At 51.3% G+C, this 20,009-nt stretch overlaps 1 protein-coding gene across 1 annotated transcript; it reads left to right on the top strand.

Moving 5' to 3' along the window:
- Positions 1-2,301: 2,301 nt before the first annotated feature.
- MED9 (mediator complex subunit 9) lies at positions 2,302-18,789 on the top strand. The gene is made up of 2 exons (XM_036451902.2): positions 2,302-2,566; positions 17,784-18,789. The coding sequence occupies exons 1-2, from the start codon at positions 2,367-2,369 to the stop codon at positions 17,998-18,000; spliced, it is 417 nt and encodes a 138-aa protein (XP_036307795.1). The 5' UTR covers positions 2,302-2,366; the 3' UTR covers positions 18,001-18,789.
- The last annotated feature ends 1,220 nt before the right edge of the window (positions 18,790-20,009 follow it).

Consider the following 20,009-nt stretch of genomic DNA (forward strand, 5'->3'; position numbering starts at 1 on the left):
GGTGGAACAACCCGTTCAGCCTCAGGTGGTTGCAGGGCTGCACAAAGTGAGGCTGTGCAAGGTCATGCTCCTTCTGGTAGGCTGAGCTGGGACCAGGCGGGCTGACTCCACAGCCTAACCTTGGAACTGCCAGCTGGACTAAAAGGTGCTTTGAGAACCTGCCTCAGACAGCGAAGGCCAAATAGCTCAATGTGGTGGCGTCCCTAGCGACGTCCAGCCTCTGCCCCTCCCAACTGATGGATCAGCCCACCTGACGGTGGCCTGGGCCTCCCTCTGAGGGGCATCATGGGGAAATGGCTGGGCCCCTAACCTGTATCACACCCTTGGCTGGCCTGGTGTCAGTGGGTATCATAGTGTGGTCTGGAAGGTCATCCAGTCTGGTCTAATTAGCATATTACACTTTTATTATTATAGGCTAGTGGTCCAGTGCATGAAATTTGAAATTTGTGTGTGTGGGGGGATGGGGGGGGGAAGGGGTGGTGGGGAGGAAGAAAGGAGGGTGTACCTTAGCCCAGCCTGAACCCTCTCCAATCTGGGACCCCCTCAGGGGCTATCTGACTGCCGGTTTAGGCCCAATCCCTGAGGCAGTTGGATATCCCTCTCACAGTCCGGGATCGCTGGCTGCTACCCACTCACCTGCCTGCCTGCCTGATTGCCCCTAACCCCTCTGGCCTGCCAGCCTGCTCACCCCCAACCTCCCCCCCTCCACAGCTTGATCATTCTCAACCGCCCTCTCCTCCTGGCCTGATTGCCCCTAACCACCTCGGCCTCTACCACCATGGCTTTGTCCAGAAGGACATCCATAAGGTCTCCCAGTCTAATTAGCATATTACCTTTTGATTAGTATAGATGTTAGATTGCTTTTGGAACTCTGAATAAAACTTTCACTTTAACATTTCAAACCATCAAGTTACAGATCTGGGGGGGGGATCTAAGATCTCTTATGTATTAGTTAAGACCATAAGCTTTGTGCCAGGCAAGCTAAATGACTCTGGGCCAGTATCTCTACCATTGTAAACCTCCTTTTCCTCACCTAAAAATGGGGAACTGGTATCTACCTCCCAGAGCTCTCTTGTGGATTAAGTGTGATGATTGCGACTCTGTTCCTTATACCTACTTTTATTCCATGGTAGTTGTGGTAATTACTGTTATTATTATTACTATTGTACTACCATTGCCTCCCCAGATGATTCAGAGGGTATAGTCTCTTCAAGCAACCTGGTGCTACCACAACAGCACTTTTTCTTCATTCTGGACCGCACTCAACTCTCCACTTAGCGGGAGGTGCCTGGTTAGCAGGAAGAGAGCCCTCAGCCTCGCCCTTCGTGCTCTTGCTGGTGCCTGAGCAGTGGTGGCTGAGCGGAGCTGAGGGCCATTGGAGAGCCTACAGCACACCCTCCAGCATCACTTCTTCCTTCCATCCACTGCTCCCGATACACCGGAAATGTTAGCTCTACTGCTGGCCTTGCGGTGGGCTGCTGGCTCTGCAGTGTCACTGCTCGTGTCGGTACCTGAAGGTGGACCCCTGGCCTCTCGTTAGGGCCCAGGATGGCCACCCGAGGAAGGACGGGCTGCCTGGCTCCTCTCTCCTTCCCCTCGGGGGCCAGGCTTAGGATGGCTGACCCATCGCCCAGAAATTATTCTTGTTTCGAGGAACATAACCCCACACCCACCGGAAGTCCTCCACTTTGGCCTAGGGCCCTATGATGTCCTTCAACCAAACCTTTGGAGGCTAGCCCTATATCTGCAGGAATCGGAAAGTAGTGTAGGCTCTGCTCTGACCTGAACTAGATTTCAGAGGAGCGGAAATGGGGCTGGGGACGGAGGATTGGTTCTAGGATGTCATGTGTGTTCCTGGCACCAGCCCCTCCGGTGGGACGCCTTCCCAGCGCCCCCACACCTCCAGCATCCCGGAGAGGCGTAGTGTTCTCCCCTCGGCGGGCGGCGCGGGGCCGCTGCGGGCGCGGGCTGGTCGTCCATGCGGGTCCTCAGGGCTGCAGGGCCCGCCTTAACCCAGGAGAGCGTGTCCCCTCCGCTCGCGGTGCTGCCGGCCCTGCGGGAGCCCCCGAGGCCGGGCCGTGCTGACCGCCACCAGGCTCCTCCTCCGCGCTGCCTCTCTCCGTCACCTGAGGAGGAAGAGACGTTTTTCTGAAATAAACCTCCTACTTCGGAAGGTTCCGTAACTTAGCTGTCTTCACAATCTGCCGCCAACAGCCCGTTGCCAGGTAACGACCGCGGCTTTGCCCCGCCCCGCGCTCTAGTGCGCGCGCGCACAGCCTCCGCCCGGCGGCGAGCGGAAGTGACGCGCTGGGCGGCCGCGCCGTCCCGATTCCTGACTGGGCGGCCGCTCGCGGGTTCCGAGCGCCATGGCCTCTGCCGGGCTGGCGGCCGGGCGACCCGCCGAAGAAGCGATACCACCGCCGGCCGAGCCGCCGCCGGCCGAGCCGAAGCCGCCGCCGCCGCCCGTGGCCGCGCCCCAGCAGCCGGCGCCGCGGCCCCCGTCCCCGGCGGGCGCGAAGGAGGACAGCTACTCGTTCCTGCCTTTGGTCCACAACATCATCAAGTGGTAAGGCCCGAGGGGCGGCCCGCTTACCAACGGGGCCACAGACCCAACGGGAGAGGCTCTGAGCCTGGACTTGCTCTCGTGCGATGGGCCGGGCGGTGCAGCCAGGGGGACGCCGCCGCCGCGGGGCAGGCGCTCGGGTTTGTGCCCGGAGACCTGGCGCGAGGCGGCTTCCCGCGCCGGCGGTCGGCCGGGGAGATGGGCGCACCCGCCTCGCCTCCCGCCCTGCAGACCCGGCAGGTGCGCTCCTCCCGGTGCACGCGCACAGTACGAGGGCCGGCCGGCTCTGCCCCACGCTCGCCCGTTACGAGGGAAAAACCGTAGTTCACAGAGTTGGGGTGACGCTGGGAGACAGGGGAACAGGTAGCCCCTGTTCTAGCAGGTGTCGGAGCAGGTGCTTGCCGTCCTGTTGGCCCATCTGCAGGGAGCCTGGAAGGAAACTAAAATCCACAGCCTAAACGTCTCCCGGTCCCATGTTTGCTGAGTTATTTTTACTGTTTTTATTCGAGACAAGACGAACACTCTCAGCTTATAGCTCTTATTTAACCAGCAAAAACCCAAAGAAGTTAAAACAAACTGCTGTTACAGTAGCATTCCGGTGAGCGCTCACGTGCTCTTGGAGGTTTTGCTGACATGAAGTGCTGGCTGTTCCCGGCCCAGCTCCCCCTGAGGGTGGCTGGACCAGCGTCACTGGCTGTGGGTGACCCGATGCTTCCAGGATGCTCTCACTGCACTGGGAGCCTGACTGCACTGCGCTCCCCGTGGGGTGACCTGCTGCTCACGGCCGGCAGCCCCTCCGTTCTCAGGAGCCTCTGCTCCTCAAGCAGCCTTCTCTCGCACACACAAACGCAGATGCAGTCCCAGGGCAGTGCTGGATTACAGATATGCTGGTCTTAAGAAAAATGTGGAAAAATGGAAGTACACAATGTATACATTCTCAGAGGCAGCTCTTGGACTCCTGGTGTGTGTTCCTAAGCCCTGGTAGAGGGTGGTGTGGGCTGTCCTTAAGGTGGGCAGTGAGGCGCACTAGAGAGAAACGGGCTTTGAAGTCACATAGCCTTGGATTCAAGTCTCATGCTGCCTGCTTGCCTTGCAATCTTGGTGAACACAACTCTTCTAGGCCTTAATTTTTATAAAAATATATTTTATTGATTTTTTTACAGAGAAGACAGGAGAGGGATAGAGAGTTAAAGACATTGATGAGAGAGAAGCATCGATCAGCCGCTTCCTGCACATTCCCTATTGGAGATATGCCTGCAACCAAGGCACATGCCCCTGGCGGGAATCAAACCCAGGACTCCCCAGTTCACAGGCCGACGCTCTATCCACTGAGCCAAACCGGCTAGGGCGGCCTTAATTTTTAAAATCTCTAATATGTGGATAATAGTAATGGGCCTCAGACAATGGAGTTAAACCATAGCTCTGTAGTATACTGACTGGATGATCTTGGTCAAGCAGCTTAGCCTCTCTTTCTCTTTTGAAATAGGAATAATATTTAAATCCTAAGGTTGTGTGAGGTGTACTCAAGAGTCATATCTGGTGAAAGAGTGGGTTGATTACATGGGTTTGTTTTCTCTAAAATGACAGCGAGGCCCTAACTGGTTTGTCTCAGTGGATAGAGCGTCCGTCTGCAGACTGAAGGGTCCCGGGTTCGATTTCAGTCAAGGGTACGTACCCAAGTTGTGGGCTCTATTCCCAGTAGGGGATGTTTCTATCTCTCTCCCTCTCCCTTCTTCTCTGAACTCAATAAAAATATAAAAATAAAATAAAAACGACAGTGAAAACTTTTTTTTTTTTTTTAACATAAAACCATAAAGAACAAGAGTGGAGATAATTGACACGAAGCAGATGGCCACGGGCTCAGCCACCTCCAGCCCCAAGAAGCAGCCTGGCCATGGCTCCCCCATGCTCAGGAATGGGCAGTGCCAGGGGTCTTCGGAATAGAAGTGAAGGGGGCTGAGAACAGGAGCATCACTTCAAAGTCTAAGCAGGAGATCCCCATAGTCCGTGCCCCCCCCCCGCCCTCCCCCCCTCCCCCCCGAGTCCAAGCAGACAGGTAGCTAACTCTTCTTCCATGATGGAGGACAAAGCGCTGCTCTTTCCCAGAGAATGTCTGGAGTTTGAGGGAGGGACGATACAAAACAGTTTGAGAGCGAGTTCACACACTGAATGATACCGAGGCCTCGCCTGGCAGCTGAGGGTCTGACCAGCCCAGAGGAAAGTCTGGAGGCTCTCCCAGGAAGAGCTAGCTCTTTCATAGGCCCGGATCACCAGTGTCGCTAGGCAGGTGAAGAAACCCTGAGTAAGGAAGCACAGAAGAGCAAAAAAAGCCACTCGGCAAAGCAATATGCACAGAGAGAAAGAGGTACAGTGATCATGAGAAAGGTTAGGATGCAGCCTGCCGGTTTGGCTCTATGGTTAGAGTGTCGGCCCACAGACGGGTCTGGGGTTCTGTTCCCTGTCAAGGGCATGTTGCAGGCTTGAGCCTCAGCCCAGGTCCCATCCTGGTGTGTGTGGAGGCAACCAACCCAATGTGTCTCTCTCTCCCCTTCCTCCCTTCCACTCTCTAAAAATCAATTAAAAAATATTCTCTGGTGAGAATTAAAAAAAAAAGGTTAGGATACGATTTCACTCTATGTCTAATAAATATGTATTTGAGTTTATAGGCTAATAAGGGAAGAAGGCAGACTGGTCAAGACATGGTGGGAGACGAGACTCATGAAGCCTGGAGGAGTCACAGCTTGATTAGGGGTGATGCCAACGATGAGTCTTCAGTTATGGCAGGGGCTATAGGAAAAGCACGTGTGAGGATGGGGCGCCAAGAAATAGCATAAAGCGTCACCTGCGGACTGAGGGGTACTGGGTTCGATTCTGGTCAAGGGCATGAGGCAGCCAATCAATGAGTCTCTTCATTGATGTTTCTATCACTCCCCCTTCCTCTCTGAAGTCAATAAAAATATATTTAAAAAGAAATAGCATAAACTCAGGCGGGTCCATGCGGTTTGATGGGCTGGAACACAAATCCAGGTGGGAAGTGGGGAAGCCTGAGGGAGCCAGGGAAGCACTCAAACCAGCAGTCTGGTCAGATTGTGCTGGGGTTTGCAGGATATCACTTGTAATCCAGGTTCATGCCCTTGACCAGGAATTGAACCAGCTTTGATGGGAGGGCCACGCTCTGACCACTGAGCAACTGGCTCAGGCTGTCACCATTAACTTTTTATTTTTTTAATATATCTTATTGATTTTTTTACAGAGAGGGACAGATAGTCAGAAATATCAATCAGCTGCCTCCTGCACACCCCCCACTGGGGATGTGCCCGCAACCAAAGTACATGCCTTTGACCGGAATTGAAACTGGGACCCTTCATTCCGAAAGCCGACGCTCTATCTGCAGAGCCAAACCGGTTCCGGCTACCACCATTAACTTATATATATATTTTTTAATTGATTTATTTTTTAAAAATATGTATTTTACTGTTGTTTTTTTTGTGTTTTGTTTTTTTGTTTTTTTTTACAGAGGGGAAGAGAGAGTTAGAAACATTGATGAAAGAGAAACATCGATCAGCTGCCTCCTGCACACCCCCTACTGGGGATGTGCCCACAACTAAGGTACATGCCCTTGACCGGAATCGAACCTGGGACCCTTGAGTCTGTATGCTGATGCTCTATCCACTGAGCCAAATCGGTTAGGGCTATTTTTATTGATTTCAAAGAGGAAGGAAGAGGAAAAGAGAGAGATAGAGAAACATCAATGATGAGAGAGAATCATTGATCGGTTGCCTCCTGCACACCCCTCACCAGAGATTGAGTCTGCAACCTGGATGTGCCCTGACCGGGAATTGAACCGTGACCTCCTGGTTCATAGGTCCATGCTCAACCATTGAGCCTTGCATTACATTTTAATCTTGGCTAATCTGATTGGTCAGAAATGATACATTATATCAATCTATGTCTTTTATGATATGAGGTAAAGCATCTTTTCATATGCAACTTTATATGTCATTTCTAATTTTTTCCCTGTAAACTCCCATTTTTCTATTAGGTCATTTCTGTTTTTATGGACTCTATATATTAAGGAAAGTATGCCCTTTGTCAGGTAGTTTAAATCTTTTCTTCTGACTTGGGGTTTGTTTGTTGTTCAGAAGCTTCTCAATTTATATAGGGCAGGTTTGTTAAGAATTTCCTTTATGGCTTCTGAGTTTTGGTCTAGGTCTTCTAACCTTAGATTCAGATCTATAATCACTTCTTAATTCGTTTCTTTGCCTTTATCCTCTCTTCTTTCCAGTCCATCCTGTGTGTGTTAACAGGAGGAACTAGGGCTCTTTCCAAATTGTTTTTGCCAACTTTTAGCCCTCCATCCAGATATCTGTGTACATCATCTTCAAATCTTCTGCCTGAACTCTGCAACAAAGCCCAGATTTGGGTGGGCGGGGTCTTCCTGGCTTGTGCGTACTCCAGACCCTCCGTGGGTGTGCCTTCCTATCCTCTGTGTGACCAGAGAAACACCACATGTTGTCAAGGACTGGCTCAGAGGCTACTTCCTCCTGTTGCATAAGCTCCTGGGTTCTCATGCCCCTGGCGGAGGTGCACCTTGCCCGGTGTGAGCAGTCCCACAGCCATAGCTTGTATCATTCCTAGCATCTTCCCTAGTTAAATGCACAGCCAAAACTACGCATTTGTGTTATTTTCAAAGATTGACAAAGAGAAAAGGAAAAATCTCATTTTTATGCCTGTAAGAAATTTTATAGGTCCCAGCTATTTGAGACTTTTTCTGGTATGCATAGAAACCACTTTACAGAAGTACATCCTAATATATCAAAACCCAGAGACCATAACATCCAAAACAACTGAAGGCTTGACTAACCGGAAGTTGTTTTGGATGTTACAACTGATCAGGCCTGTTGATAGGCCCAGAGACGCTGACTGGCATAGAAACCGACCATTCAGAACCAAATCTGGGTGAACTGTGAGGAGCCATTGGCTGCCTAGGAGGCAGAGCTTTTGACACTGACTTGATTGGCATAGAAACCAACCAATCAGAACCTAATCTGGCTGAACTGTGAAGGCAGAACCTAAGGTGGGGGCCGAGGAGGGGTTTTAAGGGCAATATCTGTTAGGTCTAAGGTAGGGGTGTCGAACTCAATCAGAGAAGGGGCCAAAATCTAAAATCCAGCCTAAATCGTGGGCCGAATGGTTTACTGAACAGTCATAAACTGTCATTGTGATGGAAACGCAGCGGAGTGCAGTGATGACAGCGCGGTTCGGGCCACATTGCAAGGCCTGGCGGGATGGATTTGGCCCGCGGGCCTTGTGTTTGACACATGTGGTCTAAGGTGTAAGAAAGTGGTTCAATTTTTTAATGACTGATGTGGCAGTATAGTACATATGGCTGGCTATCAGTCCAGATATAGGGATTGTGTGTTTTTGTCTGCTGAGAGCATCTCCTGCTGAAAAGGGCTTCTTTTCCCCCTCTGCCCCACCACATTTAAGCAATCCTATCCTATATAATCTATCTATACTACTAAAAGGGTAATATGCTAATTAGACCAGGTGGACCGGCCATCTTCTAGACCAGTGTTTTTCAACCTTTTTTGGGCAAAGGCACACTTGTTTCATGAAAAAAATCACGAGGCACACCACCATTAGAAAATGTTAAAAAATTTAACTGTGCCTATATTGACTATATATAAAGTAATTCTCTTGAATAGGAATCAAATAAAAGAAAGTATTTTATAATTACTTTATTATGAAATATTAAGTAAACAAAATAGTGAAAAATTATAAAATTCTTGTCTTATCTGCACCTACGGCACACCAGGCAACATCTCAGTGTGCCGTGGAACAGCGGTTGAAAAACGCTGTTCTAGACATCCGACTTCCTTCTGGACAAAGCCGTGGTGGGGGAGGGGGACTGAGGCAGATGCTGTTAGGGGCGACCAGGCCAGCAGGGGAGGGCCATTGGGGGCAAGATCAGGTTGGCAGGGGAGGGCAGTTAGGAGTGATCAGGCAGGCAGAGGCAGTTATGGGTGATCAGGCAGGCAGGTGAGTGGTTAGGAGCTAGAGGTCCCAGATTGCAAGGGGTCCCCAATTGGAGAGGGTTCAGCCTGGACTGAGGGAACGCCCCCCTCCTGTGCACAAATTTCGTGCTCCAGACCACTAGTGTGTGTGTGTGCACGTGCGCGCTCACCTAAGCAACCGAACAACTGAGCAACCAAATGACTAAACCACTGAATGACCGGTCAACCGGTTGCTATGATGAGCACTGACCACCAGGGGACAGACTCTGACGCAGGAGCTGCCCCCTGGTGGTCAGTGCGCTTCCCACAGCAGGAGTGCTGCTCAGCTGACCACCGGGCACCAGATGCCGCTGGGCTCAGGTGGCAAGCACAGCTGCAGTAGTGAGAGCTTCTCCTGCCTCCATGGTGGTGCTACCAAGCGGTGGTGGTGGCAGCAGGTGCAGTGAGGGGATGAGTGGAAGCGATGCAGTGCCTGGCTTGGGCCTGAGTTCCTTCCTGGCTGCCTGCTGCTTTGCACTGCTACATCCCCTGAGGGATCCTAGTTTGCAAGAGGGCGCAGGCCAGGCTGAGGGACCCCACTGGTGCATGAATTCATGCACGGGGTCTCTAGTATATAATAAAGGAGGAATGAAAGAGGCCTTTTGGACCAGGGAAAGTTATAATTTGTTTCTTCAAACTTTCCAAATCTAATCTAGTCTGGAATGAAGTGTCCCTGCCTAGGAATTCTGAATTGCAGTTGACACTGCCTTGCAGGATGGTTTTGGTCACCTAGTAAATGTGTTCTGTCAACACGGATCCTTAAACATTTTTAATTTGCGTTTTTGTTAAATGTTTTTAGGTTGCTGTGGCCCAGTGAACAAACTTGTGCACATTGAAAGAAAGTTAATTAGAAGAAATATTTAATATCGCTACTTACCCTTTTTCTATAATGGAAGTGTTAACCAAATTCATGATCAAACATGTGTGTGATTGGTGCCAGCAAGAACTTTATAGAGGCATGTGTGAGTCAACTTCGCCTTTTATAGATATAGAACAAACTTGCTTCATTAGACCTGCGCGCGCGCGCTCTCTCTCTCTCTCTCTCTCTCTTAAAAAAATATATTTTATTGATTTTAGAAAGGTAGAAACATCAGTGATGAGAGAGAATCATTGATTGGCTGCTTCCTACTGGGGATGGAACCTGCAACCCAGACATGTGCCCTTGGCCAGAATCGAACCTGGGACCCTTCAGTCCGCAGGCCGACACTCTATTCATTGAGCCAAACCAGCTAGGGCTAGACATGCTTTCTGAGCTGGCTAAACTTTTCCAGCCCAGTGAAGCACCCCAACTTCTCTTTCAGGTAATTGTCAGTAACACAACAGTAAATATAATATCAACACAAAGCAGATTATTATTGTAGATCACACATGGATAACAAATGGTAAAATATTTAACTGCAGCAGTATTTGACTGTATTCTGCACAGTGAGAAAACCTAAAGCCATTTCAAGGTCCACCATTTATTTTTTTTTTTCTTTTCTTTTCTTTTCTTTTCTTTTCTTTTCTTTTCTTTTTTTTTTTTTAAGGTCCACCATTTCTGGGCTGGCCTGTGGGCTGCATTTGGCGCCATGGGGTCTTGGCGCATTGGTGGGGTGTTGCTCTGGGGTGGTGGCAGGGCCTGTGTCCCACTTGGGAGAAGCCGAGTGCTGCTTTGTGGGTGTCAGGCCAGTGCACATCACGGCAGCTCCTGGGTTGAGTGTCTGCCCCCCTTGTCAGTGCGCATCGTAGCATCTGGTCAGACGGTCAGACACTTAGCATATTAGCCTTTTATATATCGAGGCCTAGTGCACAAAATTTGTGCATGTGGGTGTGTGTCCCTCAGCCCAGCCTGCACCCTCTCCAATCTGGGACCCCTCGAGGGATGTCTGACTGCCCAGGATAGGGCCTAAATGGGCATTCAGACATCCCTCTCACTATCCAGGATTGCTGGCTCCCAACTGCTCACCTGCCTGGCTGCCTGATTGCCCCTAACTGCTTCTGCCTGCCAGCCTGATCATCCCCTTAACCACTCCCCTGCCAGCCTAATTGATGTCTAACTGCTTCCTTGCCAGCTTGTTTGCCTCTATCTACCCTCCCCTGCAGGCTTGGTCACCCCTAACTGCCCTCCCCTGCAGGCCTGATCCCACCGCAACTGCTCTCCCCTGCAGGCCTGATCCCCCCCCAACTGCTCTCCCCTGAAGGCTTGGTCACCCAGAATTTTACTTCTCTGCCGGCCTGGTCACCCCTAGCTGCCCTCCCCTGCAGGCTTGATCGTCCCAGCTACCCTTCCTTGCAGGCATGGTGCCTCCCAACTGCCCTCTCTTTGTGGTGGCCATCTGTGTCCACATGGGGGCAGCCATCTTTGACCACATGGGGGCAGCCATATTGTGTGTTGGAGTGATGATCAATTTGCATATTACTCTTTTATTAGATAGGATAGAGGCCTGGTGCACGGGTGGGGGCCAGCTGGTTTGCCCCGAAGGGTGTCCTGGATCAGGGTGGGGGTTCCCTTAGGTTGTGGGGTGGCCTAGGTGAGGAGCCTCTGGTGGTTTTCAGGCTGGCCACACCCCCCTGGCGACCCAAGTGGAGGACCTGATATCTGGGATTTATTTATCTTCTGTTATTGAAACTTTGTAGCCTTGAGTGGAGGCCTGGGCTGGCCAGGGTGTGTGGAAAGCTTGGCTTCCTCCATTGCTGGAGAAACCCGAGCCTCCTGCTCACTCCGTGACCACAGCCACCTTGACTGGGTTAATTTGCATACTCACCCCTGATTGCTGCTGGGTGTGGTGAAGGGATGGCTAATTTGCATATTACTCTTTTATTAGATAGGATACATGTTTTTAGGTTGCTGGGTAAGTAGAGGGGAGCCATCTTCTTTGATGCCGCAGAGGTAGTTCAAGTGATGTGCACACTGCTTTGTCCTTTTACCTTAGGGTGGTGCCATGTTGCTTAAAACAAGTTCATTTGCTGTGGAGGCAGGTTAGCAGGAGGACCTCAGAGCCCTGGGAGACTTCTGTCTGGGAGTGGGTATCACTGGCCTGCTTCTTCCCACACAAGTGTCTGCTTTGACCTGACCAGCTCTGCCAGCGGAGGCCTGTCTGGGTGCGCAGGAAGCAGCCTCCACATTGGCGAGTGAAGAGGTGCCACTGGCTCCCAGGCTTGTCTCTGCTCATTTGACTTCAGCCTCCCTCTCTGCCCTTCACTTTCTCCTCCTTCCACCGAGTCCCAGGGAGAAGGATGAGCACTGATGAGGGGACATTCCTAGGCTGTCTGGGGGTTGTCTCTGGGCCTGCTCATAAGCCTGTGTATGCTCTTCTCTGTCACCTCGCCAGCCCTCAGCCTGACCGAGCAGCACCTGCTGGGACCCAGGCTCTGGGAGTTAGTGGCTAGTGCAGCGGCTGGTGCCCAGGAGATGTTCACCCTGCGCCTTGGTGTTGGCGGTGGAGGCTCCTGGCGGTGGGCCGGGTGGCTCCCATCGAGTGAACCTGTCTGGCAGGGGGAACCGTCTGAAGTTGTTAGCGCAGACGTACGTTTGTTAAGGTTGTGGGGCAGAGGGTGTCAGGAGGAGGAGAAGACCTGAGTGACAGTATGGGGGGGGGGCGCGGGTAGGAGGTGGAGTTGGCAGGACTGGCGTTGGATGAGCATCGGGCACACGAAGCTTCACCATAGCGTGTGGAGGGGCTCCCTCTGTCAGAGTTGGGGCGTGCTAAGGAGGCCCTGAGTTCACTTTGGACCTCGGCAGGTCTCCAAGGGGAAAGCCGGAACTGTGGGAACAAGAAGCTGGCCTTCAGGAAGGAGGGCGGGGCCCGCAGGCAGGAGGGGGTGGGAGTCGCTGGACACTCTCCGCTGTTTTGTTTAGAGCAGTGTTTTTTCCAAACTTCTTTTAACAGCAGAGCCTCTCTTCCTCCGTAGAAGTAGGTTTTTCACAGGGAAGTCAGTGAGGAGATAAAAGCAAGGGTATGAGTGAGGTCCCCTTAAGTGCCAGCAGAACTGGAGCTGAGAAATACAACTGGCCCCGAGGCAGTGACAGCTGCGCCCCGGAGTGCAGCAGTGTGGTGCGTGGCCTCCCGGGTGCGCCGTCTTTCTGGAGGGCGTTTGGTAACCTGTCAGAATTTTTAATATATATATATAACCTTTGACTTAGAAACCACACTTCTGGGAACTTACCAAAGTGCTTGCACAAGTACATACAGATAATAGGTATAAAGTGTTTGTTGTCACTCTGAACACCCATCAACAGCCAAATCATTTAGCTGTCTAATTGTGTCTGTGTCAATATGAAAAGACATCCAGAATGCATTGTTCAGGGGGAAAAGCAAGAATAAGACCATGTGCCCTGCTGGTGTGGCTCAGAGTTGAGCGTTGACCTATGAACCAGGAGGTCATGGTTTGATTCCCTGTCGCAGGCTCGATCCCCAGTAGAGGGCATACAGGAGGCAGCCAATCAGTGATTCTATCTCTTGATGTTTGATGTTTCTATCTTTTCTCCCTTCCTCTCTGAAACCAATAAAAAAATATTAAAAAAAAAAAAGACGGTGTGTGGTCAAAACAAATAAAAAATTAGGTGCATATTTGTGTGTGGCTGTATGTTTGAAGCGATCTGGAATAGCGTATACACGACTAGCAGAGGTGATCTCCGGACATGGCGTTAGAGGGTGTCTGTCGTTTTAACTCCCTTCAAACACCTGTGACTGTCAAAAACAGCAACAAAAGCAAACCCTGTCTTAGAAAGATGCCAGCTCTGAGTCAGTGTGGGAGGAGGAGAGGGTGAGGAGGACTGGCCCCAGGATGGGGCAGCCAGGCCACTGTGCACGAGGCTTAAGGGGATGAAGTTTTGAGAAGAAATGGAAGCAGTCAGATGCCACCTAGAGGTCACAAGAAGTGGCGCTAGGTTTGGGAGGAGGTTGCTATAGTGATCTGGGTTCCTTGAACTTTGAAGCTATCAGTGGGCAGACTTTTTTTTTTTTTTTATTTAATATATTTTATTTATTTTTCCCAGAGAGGAAGGGATTGATTTTTCACAGAGAGGAAGGGAGAGAGAGAGCGAGCCAAAAACGTCGATGAGAGAGAAACATCGACCAGCTTCCTCCTGCACACTCCCTACCGGGGATGTGTCTGCAACCAACGTACATGCCCCTGACTGGAATCGAACCCGGGACCCTTCAGTCCGCAGACCGACGCTCTATCGCTGAGCCAAACCGGTTTTGGCTAGTGAGCACACTTTTGTTCAGTTGCCAGTTTGTGTTTTCAAGCCCCAAAGCACCTCTGCTGAAAACCAAAGCTGTGCCTACTTACTAGCACCTGTACTAACCATCCATCTGCCTGTCTCACCACCTGCTCCTGTGGTGCTTGCCCCCTGTCTGGTGACACAAATACAATCTCTGTGTCTGCTGCTGGGATCATGCTAAGCATCACCCAGATACGCACAAAAGACTCTCAGGAAGTGGCCTGTCAGTCAAGGTATAGCAGTAATATTTTTGTCCATTAAAAAAAGATTTTTATGAGAGGGAGAAACAGTGGTTGGCTGCCTCCTGCACGTCCCCCACCAGGGATGGAGCCCGCAAGTCAGGCCTGTGCCCTGACTGGGAATTGAACCGTTACCTCTTGGTGCATGGGACAACACTCAACCAACTGAGCCACACCATCCAGGGCATTTGTCCACCTTAAAACTACAGTGGGTGGGCCGAGACCGGTTTGGCTCAATGGATAGAGCGTCGGCTTGGGGACCTGAAGGGTCCCGGGTTCGATTCCGGTCAAAGGCATGTACCTTGGTTGCGGGCATATCTCCAGTAGGGGGTGTGCAAGAGGCAGCTGATCGATGACACTCTCTCATCGATGTTTCTAACTTTCTATCTCTCTTCTCTCCCTTCTTCTCTGTACAAAATCAATAAAATATAATAAAAAAAAAGTCTCACAGTCAATTTAAAAAAAAACAACAAAAAACAAACTACAGTGGGTGGGACCAAAGTGCCCTAACCTTGCTCTTTGTATGATTTTTGTGTTTCTCTATCTGGCCTAGTCTCCTATTTCCTCCCTGAAGTTAGATGGTGACTAACGCTGCACACAAAGGCGGGCTTTCTGCTTCTGTCCTCGCAGTGTGGGGCTGCTGCTTTTCTCTCGGCCTGAGTCTTTCACCAGCTCTGGCCTCGCAGGCTCCCTCCCGGATTGAGCTGGGTCCTGAATAGAGTGTTTTTCTCCCGAGGGCTCCGTGCTGTTTGCCTCCACAACTAGGGCAGCCCAGGGGCTGCGGAGGCAGGCGGCGTGCAGTGGCGCCTGCGCTGTGGCGCCTGCGTGCCTCGGCTCCGCTCCCAGCTGGGCCTTTGTTGTTGACTAAAACAGCAGAACCCCCTCCCAGTTGTGGGGGCCAGGAGTCTGAAGTCGAGGTGTCGGTGGGTGGTTGCTTTCCTCAGGCCTCTGCTTGGCTGGCAGGTGCTTCTCCTCCTGTCCTCACGTGGTCTTTCCTCTGTGTCCGGGGGCTTTCCTGTGGCTCCTTTCCCAGCTAGGGCAGCGGCCGCCAGCGGGGTCCGGAGGCCCAAAGGGTTGGGACCGCTGACCTACAGGATGTCTCCTCACTGACAGTTCGTTCACCAAGTAAAGAGCGGGCGGCCCTGGAGATTTTTTTTCCTTTTTTTAGAAATGAGCATCTTAAACATGGTCTACTTTTTATTTTCAGAAATAAAAATTATTTAGGGCCAGGTAATGTTTGCTTCCAGACTGGATTGTCATAATTTCCTTCCACATTTTTGTTTTATGTATTTTTGTTTGTTTTCACTATGTCCTTCAGATTCATGTGAGGTCAGTCAGTTTTCTTAAAACTATAATTTCAAAACTCATTTGGAACTTAAACCCATAACAATGTGTTAACACATATGCCATTCAAATATCATGAGTTCAGAAGTCCAGAATGGTGGATCTGAGCTGAGACCCATGGGAATGAAAACAAAGCATGCGAGGTGGTTCTTTCCCGATGAGTTATAGCCTGAGAGTACCCTCCCTAGAAACGGAGAAGGCAGGCACACCGATAATTGTGAACTTAGCTACACTGGGGGCCTCAAACGACAGCAAGAAAGGTTAGCCCTTCGTTTCTTAGAGTAAATGATCGGTTCTCCACATGTTGTCTCTGAGGTAGAGCTACTGACAGTGAGCTGGCCCTGGGGCCATCTCGCTTGCCAGGTATGAGCTGTACCCGATGGATCACCAGGAAAGATAGATATTCTGTCTGCATAAGCACAGAAATGAGTAATAAATATGAATTAGCACCATCTGGGTTGAAATTTCCCATTAGGGTTAAACATTTATTTTTATTTTTAAAAAAGATAATTGGCTCAGCTTTTTATTTTATTTTTAAAAATCATTTTATTGTGTGTTTTTTTTACAGAGAGGAAGGGAGATACTAGGGAGTTAGAAACATCGATCAGCTGCCTCCTGCACACTCCCCACTGGGTATGTGCCTGAAACCAAGGAACATGCCCTTGACCAAAATCGAACCTGGGACCCCTGAATCTTCAGGCTCTATCCATTGAACCACACCCGTTAGGGCAGTGGTCGGCAAACTCATTAGTCAACAGAGCCAAATATCAACACTACAATGATTGAAATTTCTTTTGAGAACCAAATTTTTTAAACTTTAACACCACTTCTTCAAAATAGACTTGCCCAGGCCGTGGTATTTTGTGAAAGAGCCACATTCAAAGGGTCAAAGAGCCCCATGTGGCTCTCGAGCCGCAGTTTACCGACCACTGGGTTAGGGCTTGGCTCAGCATTAAAAAAACAAAAACAAACAAAAAAACCCACAAAACTTTTTTTTTTTTTTTTTTTTTTTTTTTTTTTTTTTTTAAGATGTGCCTCAATGATTGAGCATCGACCTATGAACCAGGAGGTCACGGTTCGATTCCTAATCAGGGCACATACCCAGGTTGTAGGCTCAATCCTCAATAGGGGATGTGTAGGAGGCAGTTGATTGATGTTTCTATCCCTCTCCCCCCTCTCTCTTCCTTTCTCTCTCAAGTCAATAATAATAATAATAATAATAATAATAATAATAAACACTAAGAAAATAATAAAGTCTTAGGTGTGCCTATCATAAGGGGTGTGTTTATTTATTAATCATTATTTTGTTGACTTAAATAGACAATAAATGCACGACTAAGAAAAAAAAAAAAAGAAAATAATAAAGTCTGGCTGGCATGGCTCAGTGGTTGAGCACTGACCTATGAACCAGGAGGTCTTCCCATTCAGGGCACAGAGATGGGAGAGAGAGAGAGACATTAGTTATGAGAGAGAATTATTGATTGGCTGCCTCCTGCATGCCCCACACTGGGGATCGAACCCACAACCTGGGCATATGTCCTTGACCAGAATCGAAACCAAGACCCTTCAGTCTGCATTCTGACACACTATCCACTGAGCCAAACCGGCTAGTGCAAAAGAAAATTATAAGTGTGTGTGTGTGTGTGTGTGTGATGTTCAGGAGCAATTGTTAGGCTGTTTCTTTGATCGTAGGTAAAGGTTTTGTTCTTGTTTTGTGTTTAAGTTAGTGGAGACAGGAGCCTGGACTGCTGGGCACTGCTCATAGCTGAAAGGAAGTGAGGCTCTGCCTTTACAATGAGCTGGACCCGAAGGCACGGAGTTTCCATACTGGGAGAGAGCTGTGCCTTCCGAAATGTTTCTCATAGTTGCTAAGTGCTATTGATAGCTTTGTGGGAATTAGTTTTATGTTAATAGATGTAAGCATCCAACCGGCAGCTAACCGTGGCTGGCAGTCTCCGGATTGGCCTGGAAATGGCTGAAATGAGGAGATAGGTAGCATTTCAGCAGAGTTTGCTGCAGTGTGTCACCTGGTATTGGTAATGGTGTGTTCATTTGTTCAGCAGACACTTACGGACTTATTTGGAAAGCCTTCTTTCAACAGATGCTACTTGAGTGCCCACGTGCCCAGGGCCTGGCCCTGGCACAGGAGGCAGACAGTCCTGCCCTCGTGGCTAACAGACATTGAGCACTAATTTTGCACACGTGCTGCGGGAGGGGCTTTTTCTGAGCAGCGTCACAGCCCAGTAAGGGGACAGGCAGAAACCAGGCAGGCCAAAAGGCGATGCAGAGACAGCAGGCCCGTGGGCGCAGAAGAGGGGAGCCGGGGTGCCTCAGCCTCAGCTGCGAGTGCTAATGCTTACCCTCTGACCCTGCAGCATGGACAAGGACAGCCCGGACATCCACCATGACCTCAACGCCCTCAAGACCAAGTTCCAGGAGACACGCAAGGTCATCAGCACCATGCCCGGCATCCACCTGAGCCCCGAGCAGCAGCAGCAGCAGCTGCACAGCCTCCGGGGGCAAGTCAGGACCAAGAACGAGCTCCTGCAGAAGTACAAGAGCCTCTGCATGTTTGAGATCCCCAAGGAGTAGATGAGGCCGGCCTTCAGGTGCCCGGCAGGCACGCGAGAGCAAGCGGCCGGTGTGTTCCCTGTGAGTGCGGTTCTCTAGGCCCCAGCTCTGAACTTCATAGCCGGGCAGGGTGGAGGCTGTGTGCTTCCTCAGCTGAACTTGACGTTGACTGTGGGGGGCGGCGTGGCTGGGGCCGCCGCCTCTGTGTCGCTAGGCACCGTGGCTGGAGGGCCCGCTGTGGGAAGGAGAGTGCTGCCACAGGGGTGGGCCTACCTGCCTCCGGGGAGGGCCGTCTCCGCTCTGCTTCCGGCCTCCCCCCCGACACACACACACATGAGCAGTGTGTGCCAGGGACACAGCGTCCTGTTAGCGACATGCCGGGAAGCCTGAGTGCTGAGCTCACTGGACGGATGCAGCGTGGGCTGCACCAGTGAAGGAAGGAGGAAGGCTGAAACTGTTTCCTTATGTTTGAGCCAGCGAGTGGAACTGTCCATGGGGGCGGCCCCTCTGGGTGGCCCCTTGTCCGGGTTCCCTGCCACCTCCATGCCTTTCACTTTTAGTTCTTGCTCCCCGTGTCTCTGTCACCTGCAGGCGTCTCGTTTAGCCATTTAGTGCCCAAGCCACCAGGCCTCCTGGGGCACAGGCACGGTGAGCCTCCGGTCCACAGCTGGCCTCTCCCGGCATCTCAGATCCCGTGGTCTAGTGAAAAGTGTCTCTCTCTGTCTCTTTTTAAAAAAAAATATATTTTATTGATTTTTTACAGAGAGGAAGGGAGAGGGATAGAGAGCTAGAAACGTCGATGAGAGAGAAACATCGACCAGCTGCTTCTTGCACATCCCCTACCAGGAATGTGCCCGCAACCAATGTATTATACATGCCCTTGACCGGAATCGAACCTGGGACCTTTCAGTCCGCAGACCGACGCTCTACTACTGAGCCAAACCCGCTTCGGCGAAAAGTCAGAGTCTCTCTCTCTCTCTCTCTCTCTCTCTCTCTCTCTCTCTCTCTCTCCCTCTCTCTCTCTCTCTCTCCCTCTCTCTCTCTCCCTCTCTCTCTCTCCCTCTCTCTCTCCCTCTCTCTCTCTCCCTCTCTCCTCCCCCCCCCCCTCGCTAAGAGCCAGCCGCGAACATCACTGCTCTGCAGACAGGTTCATGATGTACTTTCTGTTCCAAAGGCGGCTCTAGGTGACAGCTGTGACCGTCCCTGGGCCAGGTACAGTTCTGAAGCGGGGCGGGGGAGGACGGGGGGTGGGGGTGGGGAAGCTACACCCAAAGTTAAGCAGCCAAGTTCTGGCCCATAAAATGTTTACAAACACCCTCCTTTCCTGCAGGTGGACGTTTTATTTTCATGCTCATCCCTGACCTCTGAGAGGACAAAGTGACACTAGTAACCGAATGTTTAAATCTAGAAACGAGTGCGTAACCTGTGCTGACCCGTCCTGGGGCTTAGCTGCCTGCTGCTGCCCTGGCCCAGGTGCTGACGGGGAGGTGTTTTTAGCGGTTCGTTCAGCGACCTGAGCAGGCCGCGGAGGGCGGGTCGGCGCCCGGCCTGCGTGGGTGTCCGGTTCCCGGGCGCTGCACAGAGGAGGGGCTCTGCACTGAGAGGGCAGTACTGTCACTGGCCGAGCCGGTCATTCCCGAGCTCTCGGAGTGGTGTGGTGGGGCCGGTTCTGAGGCTCTGACCAAACCACGGAACGTGGAGCCCTGGAAGCAGGGCCCGGCTTCCTGCCAGGCGGATGTCAGCCTCTGGCGTCGGGGTCTTCAGGGGATCATTAAAAGGACTTGCTCTGCTCCCGGGCATCTGGTTTGTGCTGAGAAGTTCCTAACAGTGCCTCCCCCGCACCTCCCCCAGCTCAGCCCGGTACCCAGTGGGTGTGGCACATCTCCTGGGAGCCCGCGTCTGGCCAGCTCCGGTGGCCTGAGCGTCACTGCCGCCCATGATGGGCCCACGGCCATCCTTCATTCTGTAAGGGGGTTCAGTCCGGGTAGGGAGCGGCCCTCACCAGAGCGACAACATTGAACGCCCCTACA

The sequence above is a fragment of the Pipistrellus kuhlii genome, unplaced genomic scaffold (genome assembly GCF_014108245.1).
Source record: "Pipistrellus kuhlii isolate mPipKuh1 unplaced genomic scaffold, mPipKuh1.p scaffold_m20_p_23, whole genome shotgun sequence".
NCBI lineage: Eukaryota > Metazoa > Chordata > Mammalia > Chiroptera > Vespertilionidae > Pipistrellus > Pipistrellus kuhlii.